At 38.2% G+C, this 10,535-nt stretch overlaps 1 protein-coding gene across 6 annotated transcripts in view; it reads right to left on the bottom strand.

Moving 5' to 3' along the window:
• Window positions 1-1,817: 1,817 nt before the first annotated feature.
• TENM1 (teneurin transmembrane protein 1) overlaps window positions 1,818-10,535 on the bottom strand; it is a 785,443-nt gene continuing 776,725 nt past the window's right edge. For all 6 annotated transcript variants that reach the window (XM_047716031.1, XM_047716030.1, XM_047716033.1 and 3 more), the window contains 3 exons: window positions 8,873-10,093; window positions 7,964-8,106; window positions 1,818-6,392 (listed from right to left, as the gene is read on the bottom strand). In XM_047716031.1, coding sequence (XP_047571987.1) covers window positions 5,634-6,392; window positions 7,964-8,106; window positions 8,873-10,093 — 2,123 coding nt within the window. In that variant the 3' untranslated portion in view covers window positions 1,818-5,633. The remainder of the gene's footprint in view (window positions 6,393-7,963; window positions 8,107-8,872; window positions 10,094-10,535) is intronic.

The following is a 10,535-nucleotide window of genomic DNA, read 5'->3' as shown; positions in this document are numbered from 1 at the left end:
AATAAGAATATACAACAATTTAAACAATATACTGTAATAAAGGTACACAAATGTGGTCTCAGTCTTTTTTAAAATAGCTTACTGTACTGCGCTCACCCTTCTTGCAATGATGTGAGGTGATAAAATGCCTGTGTGATGGGAGGAAGTGAAGGGTTGGTGCACAGCATTAGGCCACTCTTAACCTTTTGACAATGTCAGGAGGAGGACACCTGCCTCTGGACTGTGGCTGACTGCGGGACTGTGAGTGGCTGAAACCCTGAAAAGCGAAACTGCAGATAAGGGGAGATTACTGTATATATCACTGAATAAAAAGGCAGCGGGGCTTTTAAGCGTGATGTAAATTCCAGGATTCCAAGCAAGTTTCAGAAACAAACAGGTTGTTTGGACTATGGGTGCCTCATTACTATCAAGTTGAATTTTGCAAGATCTATTGGCCTGCTTTCCCAGTGTCACTCATAAATACCTTCATGTGAAAAATAAGTGCCAAACGGCCATTGGGATCTCCCAGGACCCGCGAGCTGTTGTTTTTTAGTGTTTCCTGACTGCCTCTCTCCCCCATTGGCTTTTATGCCAATGCACCTGCGTGCTTTGTTCTCCCCACCCGTTTTGCAATTCTTCATTTTCTTTCCATTGCTCAGAAAGGCATCCACAAGAGAAAGAAACCTTTTTTTTTTTTTTAAAGTAATAGCTCAGAGGCATTTAAACTTGGAACAGCTACTCTTCTTTTTTTATTAAATGGTCATTTGTGTCAGAGATCCTATTTGTACGAAAAATAAAAATGAAGAGACATCTGTTTAGGATTAGTGCCTTTTGGATTTCTGCACCTTCATTTTCAAGATGATGCGGTTTTATTGTTCCCTGTTAGGGAGCTACTTTTCAATTCTCAGGTGACCAGACAGACTCCAGAATGCAGTTCGGCGCATGAATAAAATGGGACACAGTGTTCATTTGCAATTTTATTTTTTAAAAATGAAATATTCAAAGTACTTTTTTCTTTCAAATATCGACACATAATGTTGAACTTTAAATATTTACAGCATGTTGTTGTGATGCTCTTGTAGAAAAATGCATGCTTCTGGCCTGAAAGCCAGAGCAAAATGCAAAAGACCATTTAACCGCAGCCAGAGAACATGAACCTGTACAGTATCCAGTCACTTTTCAGCACAGGAGTGAGAGCAGGAATACAAAATTGGAACCTATTGTTTCCTAGCAACATGGCTCAGGCCATTATAACACAATTTTCAGTATGATTAGAACCTCTAACTGTTGTTATATAGAAACTGAAAATCTTGGCATACACTGTAAACATCTTTACTGTTCATGAGAAAGTAAGCAGCTAAAAAGAATATTTTTCTGACGTAAAGGCTATACTTGTCTTTTCACCCTCTTTCTTACCGATGCTTTTGCCAGAAGAAGAGTAAAGATTTAGACATTGTCATGATTCATACAAGTAAAATATTTTTCAAGGACACAATCTGATATACTAACATTTATTTAAGAGGTTAAAGTCCACCACTAAATCTAAGGAAAGATTTTTAACTGCCAAACACATTTCCTTTGACAAATAATGTAAGATGACAACTCTCAAGACAAAATCCACAGCAAGTTGAACTAACTATTTTCAGTTACTGTTTAGGAAGTAATTTCTTCTTACACACAGTAGTAGGTTTGGTCCTTAATAGCTTTCACGTGAAGGACACACTGAAATAACAGTCACTATTTTGTGGTTGAATTCTTTTTTGTTGTTTGTTGTTTTCTGGTTTTTTTTGTTTTGTTTTTGCTTTTTTGTATTTTTTTGTGTTTTTTAATTTTTTTTAATGTTTTTATGTTTTTTGTTTTTTTTGTTTTTCTTTTGAAGAATAAAGAACCTTACAGAAGGCTGTGGAAGAGCAGTCTGAGATCTGAAGTACTAGTCAGGTCAGCTATGTGTATGTGAGTTCCTCCAAGAAAACAAGAATGTTGCATCCAATCTGTAGCCTTCTGTCTTTCCACAAGCTAGAATACACTCCAGTCTCTGCCAAAGTGTCTTTCAATACTTGATTACTGTACTTTGGCTTCCATTACAATTGCCTTACAGGAATGTATCTTTATAAATGCAAAAACTTCACCCTGACTCTCTCAGGTGATATTACAGTGGGGCTTGGTCTGGTTAAAAATAGATTTTTAAAAAAGGAAAGAAAAGAAAGAGTAGGAACAACGTGATAGAGTGCTCGAAGCTGTGCTAACAGTTATGAAAAAGAAAAATCTTAGAAAAATTATCATTCAATTTTATACCTCTCTACGTAGTTAGCATGTGAATTCCAAATTATACATTGTCAAGTTTTTATACATTTGGCTACGTTGTATATATATTATATTTTATATATATATAGTCTATATATTATAGATCTCCTAGATAAATTGACAGTAAAGGACACGCTTATTTTATACAATATTTTGCTGGGTTAAAAATAAAACATATGCTTATTTATATGGTGAATGTTTTGCTAGAAATTGGGATGAATTGGGCTTTATTTCCCTTTCCTTCAAGAGTCATGCTTCTAATCAATAATGATTATAATGACAACTAAAAATAAATGGATTTAAATGTTAAACTGCGAACTTTGCAGTTCATTTGGATCCCTAGACCGTAGTGCAAGAGAAAAACAAAACGAAACAAAACAAAACAGCACAAATAAAATGGGCCTAACTAGGAAAAAGAAACCACCACAGAGTATTCCCTGCCTCCAACCCAGAATGTTCTTCACGAGAGCCCCAACTAGGGTGCTCTCATTCGAACGTACTTGAGTGGTGTCTGGCTGTGCAGTGTCAGCTGCCTGTGCTCTGGGTATGAGAAATTCAACTATTTCACTTTAAGATGCATTTACTTTCACCAGGAAATGCAAATGAACTGTTCTTTCATTAAGTTAGACTTCAGAATTACAAAACGATGAAGGCATTCTTTGTACTCAGCTGAACGATGTACCCAGTATCTCCATGTTCTTATTAAGAAATGCCAAAATGTTTCTCTTAGATTTACTGTTCATTGGTGCTAACCTTTTGGGTTTTTTTCTCTTTCCTCCCAAAAACTTTGGAAGTGGTAAAGAGAATAACAGTAGTTCAAGGCAGTATTGAAACCACAACTGTAAGTGATAAAAAGTGCATTTCCTGAATATAATACAAATATAACTTTAAGAAACTAAAGGCACAAACTAAATAAATATGTATTACAAACTAGAAATGCACAGTTCAAGGTAATTACTATTAAGTAAAAGCTTCAAATATTTGTTTCTAATGGATATTTAAAGCAGTTCGAAAATGATACATCATCAGTGAATTGCAAAAAAGTATAATAATTGCTTAAAATATAAGCAAAATAGACTCTAATATTGACATCTTAGATTAGTGATAAAATACATCATCACATTTATGAATGCACTCTCTATATACAGTTCGCAAATTATTTTTCCATTGATTTAAAAGAACATCAGAGGTTCTAGGAACTTAAGGTCCATTTTTAGGCTGGTGTGGAGGTATTCAAATTTTCAACAAGTTTGTTCATAATTTTAGAATCCCGTCCTGAATAAATACTGTACCACTAACACAGACCTGATTCAGGAGTGGGGGGAAAAACAAACAACACAGTAATATGATTGTAGTCTGTATCAGTAATCGCCTGAGCTGGTGTGCTTCCAATTAAAAAGAGAGAGGAGTTTATCATCAATTATCTCTCTCTGTCTTTCTCTCGGAATACATGTGTAAGAATGTGGTAATCCCAATGTGAAGTGTTTGAAAATGAAATAAATGTTTGAATCTACCCTTCCCTGCTGTGTGCAGGCTCTTGCCTTTCCCTCCTTCTGCTTGGTGGAGTAAGGAGTCAGACTCTTTAAAAACCTTAATGGGAGCCTGAATTCTGACATTGCATATTTTCAGAGAAGACTGTCATCACAAAGCAAGGCAATGACCTTACACTGCGTTTAGGTAGTAGCTGGAAAGAATCCAAACTGTAACATTCCATCATAAATTCTCCTTCAGACATAGCAAAAATGTGCGTGACTCAGTGATGAAAGATGGTGAAGCTGGCTCAGGGGAATTTTCAACAGGCCGCATTGTGCTGTCATGTATTTTCATTTGTGGTAACTTACAATTACACAGCGTTTTTACCAACTGTCTCTTTGTCACTGGGCACAAATCTCACAGCTCACCAAGGGGCTTCTTTTTACTATAGGATTCATAAAGATCGAGAAACTGCAGCTGATGTTACCACTAATCCTGATCTTTTTCCAAAGTTTAACTGATCATGGAACAAAATAACCCTTCCTGGAAAATAGTTATTTTCCCAGGCAGGACAGTTGATTAAATCAAAATAAATGGGTAGAGACAGAGAATTAAAATAACTGACCATATAAATTATTTTAGTAAAAAACAGTCTGCCTCTCTATAATGAGCTGAAAGGTTTTAGATCGGAAAGGGTTCGCTTAATTAAATTTCTTGACTGTGGCTGGGAGATGTTCAATACAGAATTGTACATTTGAAAGATAAATCTAAGTGGGATGAGTCAATGTGGCGACGACTACTGTGATGTTTGGTTTGGTCTTCCCTTTGGTACTTTCCTTTTGTCTTAGTACTAGGTCTGTTTTTATAAAGGTTTTGGCTCTTGTGAATTTCTGCGCTAGTAGTGAACATATTTACTGGTATCCCAGGCATGGATGCCTGCTAAAGCCTCTTATTTTTTTCTAGCAGAATCATTTGTAGTAAATTACCTTTTGTGTGCACAAAACCATTGGATTAGTGTATCAATACAGAATGACTAATGTGAAACTCTAACCAAAACACACCCTATATATAAAGGAGAACTTCCTACCCAGGTTAATAAAAGCTATGCTTACGATTTGGTAAAAAAAAAAAAAAAAAAAAAAAAAATGTAGTCAAAACGGGTTTTGTGGGAGAAGTTACACTGGCCAGCTGCCTTGGTATCATGTACACACAAGCAAATAGTGGCCTTTCAGTCTGGTTACCACACCCACAGGGAAGCGTGGTAGGCCGACCCCAGCCACCGCACGCCAAAACACAGCACAACAACGTGGCATTTACTTTAACAAGCAAGGAGGAATAATCAGGGAGGAAGGGCAAATGGGTCCTGACTCTGGGAGATGGTGGCTGAGGACATTTTATACTTCTTTGTAAGTTTCCCATAACGGATCTGGAAAATGTGAAAGGGCTGGCAGTCTTTCGAAATGCAAGGTTCAGAATACTATTGCACCACATTTTCAAATAACCCACAAGTTCTGCCAACAGTTAAACGTGAAATTTCGTGTAACAATAGAGATAGAGAACGTTGGGTTCTTTATATTTGAACATATATGCATGGCTCCCCAAATTTAAAGTGGTGCTTTCTGAAAACTTTTTTTAGCTGTTTTACTTGTGTTATTTTGAATACTGCCACACAAGAACTAAAAATCTCTGTCATTTCTTAAAGAGTTTAAACAAACAATATTAAAATACCATCTTCCGTCACATTGAAAGGCAGTTGGATATGTTTTTCCTCCATATTTACATATACAGAGTTCTGATCTAGAAAACCAATACAATAAACCATTTTATGTTTTAAAAACAGGCAGTCTTTGGTGACGCAAAGGCAGAGATTTTTTTTGTTACCTCCTGCCTATTTCGCTCTGTCTCATAAAGTGAATATTGTTGGCACTGTCAGAAAGTTCTAAATACTGCTCAACAGACAAAACAAAATACCCATCATAACCTTGTACCCTCCCGGTGCTCAAAAGCTGCTGCTTTTCCCCCTCTGTCCATGCTCGAATACCCTCCTCCCCTTCTTGCAGCCTCCTCTGTTCCTTAGTCCAGGCCTGGGCCACAGCGCGCTGTCTGGCAATCTCCAACACGTGATTCTTTTCCTCTTCGACAGTTGTCCCATACCGGATGTTAAAGCACAGAGCCCCGTGCTGGAGCTGGATATCCGCAAACCGTCTAGTCCTCCCATTCAACACGGAAGTCATCTGAGACACAGTGACATTGACACCATTCTCTAGAATCCGCCTCCCCCCAGTGTTACCAATGAGCACCAGGTCTTCCTCCAGAGACCCAAGCTTAATGAAGTAGTGAGTGTCCCTCCCCTCTATGGTAAAATGTAGGTTTTCCAGGTAATGAGCATTATTGAGAATGGCAGCAAGCCGCCTGCTATCTTCATTTGCTACTCCTATAATATCCGCTGTTACTATGCCATCCTTGATGGCGAATTTTATACCTTTTCCAAAAACAGAAGGAACAGCTGCAAACCTGGGTTGCTTCCCTCCTTCAAGGCACCGTCCATCATTGTATCGGGGAGTCATAGGAAGTTGGTCCAAGGAAATGAAATTCCTGAGCTGTTTCTGGAGCTCACACTGAATACCTAGAATAGTCTAGGAAAGAAGAAAGCACAGTGCAAATGCTTGGTGATTGTGAGCAGCACCTTCTTGCTTTACTGTGCTGGTGAGTGATTTCACAATAAGCCAAAATCGGAATCTCTTCACCAGAGATTTGGCAAAGACAAGACTAACAGGTTACTTGGTCACCTGGCATATACTTCTTGAGGTCTTGATGAGTTAAACATAAGGAAGTATGTTCAAACTTGGTATCACAGAATCTCAGAACTAGAAGTCACTTCAAGTTAAGTGGGTCCAGCTCTCCCCCCAAAAAGACATTTCAACTTCACCAATTTAACTAATACTGACTAGCTGTTTGTTACTGTAGGTGGTGTGATACATTAATCACAGTGAGGAGTAGAGACAGCTTACGGCATTATTCTTGCTTTTAAACAGATTATGACCTTCTAAATAACCACAGCAAATCAGCAAGAAATTCACTAATCTTCTTAAGTGGACTTAAAAAAAAAAAAAACCCTTTTTATTACGGGAATTTTCACACATACTGGGAAATAAAGAGAATAATGAACCACCAAGTATCCACCACAAAGCTTCAGCAGTTTCAAAATTTTGATTAATTTTTAAAAAGGACTTTTAATTATAAAAAGGACTGTTAATTTTTAATTGCAAAATTGCTTTTTCATATTATATGTATTTACAAAACAGAATAAGCCTATAGTACCTATTTAGATTTGTTTTTCCCTTATAATTTTTTAAAAAGATTTTATTTATTTGAGAGAGAGAGAGAGAGCATGAGTGGGGGTAGGGGGGCCAGAGGCAGAGGGTGAGGGAGAAGCGAACTCCCTGCTGAGCAAGGGGACCAGACTGTACCCCAGAACCCCAGGATCATGACCTGAGCTGAAGGCAGATGTTTAACCAGCTAAGCCACCCAGGCGCCCCTAATTTACATTTCAAGCCCTCCCATCCAAACACCAGTTTTATTTTGCTGAAGTAATTTTTCTTTCCTGCAAAGAGACACTCCTCCATTTCTTTCAACTGAAAGAAACAGTTACCTCTTGTTTTCATTTGTACCTCATATTCTTGATGAAATTATCTGCTGAACTGTGAATAGTTTTGTATTCTTATTTTCCCAGAGACTTTATCCCTATAGTATTTATTATTTTTACTTCATTGCTCTTACATACTTTTTCTTTGTCAGAATAATTTAATTCTGTTCTACCCATGCTTTTAGTGCACTACACCCTAAATTATCTCACTGTTGGAAATCTGAAGCTTTTATGTCTGTCAGTGAACAGTTTCCTCTATACAGAATCCAAAATTGCCCTTGGTAGCCTGATCCAGAATTTTTTAAAAGTTTATTTTCTCCTGTTTGTCTACTGCAGCAGGTCATCAAATCCCATGTTAGTCTTCCCTTTTCTAAAAGCTCCAACTCCCTGATCCTTTCCTCATGGAAGCTTTTTTTCTACCTCCTCATTAATTGTAGACATTTCAGTGAATATTCAAGACAACTCAAAAATAAGTAAGGAAGTATATGTTAATGCCATGTCATGGTATTGGATGCCCTTCCGTTTTTTCCGATAAATAGAGATGGTAAAATTTTTACAGACCTTTCCAGGATCCCACTCTTGAGTTTTTGTCTGAAGCTGTAGAAGCTCATAAGTTAATTCCAGATTTTCTAATTCTGGTTTGGGAAATCCAGGTAGAACATTGTGTAACTGGAAACCAAACAGCTCCAACCAACTTCCAATGTCTGTGAGGCACAAAATATAAAAGAAAAAAATGATGAAGCCCATATTTTACAACCTTTGTGGAAAGCCTGAACGATACCTCTCCTGCCTTCTAAATGTTCAGCCAATGGAAAGTTAGGGATAAAATTCCCCCTTCTCTCACCAGCTCTAAAATGGGAAGCCTTTTGATTCATGGGCAATCACAGAGATAGGTTCAGTTTACAATACTGAAACTCTTAATATGGTAATGGTACTGAGGCCACACAGACCACAATATTAGATTTATCTGATGGAACATAATCCTGAATTTTTCCTTTATGAAATTATTCAGATATGCTTTTTAAAAAAAGGATTTTATTTATTCATTTACTTATTTATTTGAGAGAGAGTGAACACAAGCAGGCGGAGAGGGAGAGGAAGAAGGGGGAAGAAGACTCTCTGCTGAGCCAAGAGCCCCACACGGGCTCATTCCAAGGACCCCGAGGTCATGAACTGAGCTGAAGGTAGACGCTTAACCAACTGAGCCACCCAGGAGCCCCTCGTATAAGTTTTAAGAGTGAAATCTACAAACAGAAAGCTTAAAAAGAAAGAATAGTTGTCCTGGGATGCAAAAGCATCATGTTTTATGCCACTTGCATAGTTGTGCTCACTCTAGAAGACTAAGGAAGAGAGTGACTGCACAATAACTTGTGGGATAACTGGCGGGAAGAGGAAGTATATTTACGGACGCACTGAGATCATGTAATAAACACCATGGAGTTATTTCAAGTTTAGTGTAAAGTTCTATACCTGTGGTATACTTTGCAACATCTTGAATTTTGCCAACTGGGTAGTTATTTTCAAAGGAGTAGAGGTTGAATGGTTTAGGATGGAGGTTCAACTGTTTCCATATGTGATGATTAGGCGTTGTCCACCTGCCAGCAACAACATCATAATCTCTTTGCCCCAGGTGCACTAATTTAGTGAGCAAATCATAGAGTCCTCCATGAAAACCAATGATGACCTGAAAGTCAGGGTAAGTGTCATGATAGATATCTCCATAAGGTGTGTACAATATCTCTTTTATCACCTGACCTCGACTGCTGAACACAGCCAGTGGGGTGCCTGTATTATCACAAGCTACATAATATTCTTCACCACTGCTTAGCTCCATGGCAATAAGGTGACCTTGGAGATCATAATACAGGGATGTAATCTCTGAGCTCGTGTGGTTGTACAAATGAGTAACTCTTATGGGGTTGGCAAGGTCTGCATAAAAGAACTGAAGGTGCTGCCCTAGGCTGGACTTACTGGCGACACGTCGCCCAAGCCCATCATAGTAATACTGCACAGTCCAGCCAGAAGCCTTATTGTAGGCTTTCTGCAGCAGACCGTTAGAATTATATTCAAATATGTCATTTCCCCTCTGCCTCAGAAAGCCATCTTCATCCATTTTATACTGAATTTCTCCTAGTCTGGTGATACGGTCTCGGAGGTCATATCGGAGAGGAGTAAGACGAGCACTATTCCCATGGCTTAAGAGGTTGATGTTTCCATTCAGATCATAACTATAACGCCACTGGGTTTTGTCATTTACAGAAACAGTTTGAAGTTGCCCATCAGCATCATATTCATAGAAGTATCTTGTTATGTTGGCATCTACTCCCACTCTTATATCACATATTACCATACGCCCCATATTATCATATTGAATAGTCATCCAGTAGGCAATGGCCTTTAGGATTTCATATTGGACTTCAATGACTTGTCCGTTGGCACTGAAGATCTTAGTGTGCTTCATCACTGTAGTAGTTATGACCTGATTTAAATCGTAATTAATGACACTGAATTTTCCAAACTGCTCTGTTCTACCGGAAACATCAACATATCGATACAGATCTATGGGCAAAGGGGTTTCATTGATCACAGCTTGCATGCTGGTGACTCGGAAGTTGTTGTAGCTGTAGTCAAACCGAGCATTCACCAGCCCTTCTTCGCTGAATCTGAAGATCTGGCGTCCAATAAGAGGTCCTGAGGAATCAAAATAAAAGCAGTGAGAACAGAGCTAGATGCATAATGTTGAGCAATCAGAAAGATCTAGTGTCAGTGCCTTTAGTAGTGATGCTTCTACATTCAAAATTAGATATGAGAGATTGACTTCTGATACCTCATGCCTGGGCATATTATCTCATAGGTACATACTCTCATAGTTGTGGTCAGTAAGTATGAAAAAAGCACTGTATGCTGTAGTTATAGAATAATTTAATTATAGGAACTATGTAAGTAACAGCCCATCCAGTGCCTTGGGGTGAGGAAACTGATACTATCAACATGTTTTCTTGTTAAAAAAAAAAAAAAAAAAGTCCTGACTTTGAACATATTTTGCCATCCTCTGAGGCTTATAGAGGTTACATGGGGCTTGAGATCGTTTCAGGGAGGATCAACTCTTGCAGCTGCATCTCCGGGAAGATCT

This window comes from Lutra lutra, chromosome X, assembly GCF_902655055.1.
Source record: "Lutra lutra chromosome X, mLutLut1.2, whole genome shotgun sequence".
Lineage (NCBI taxonomy): Eukaryota > Metazoa > Chordata > Mammalia > Carnivora > Mustelidae > Lutra > Lutra lutra.
This window is presented reverse-complemented; position numbering and strand designations above follow the sequence as displayed.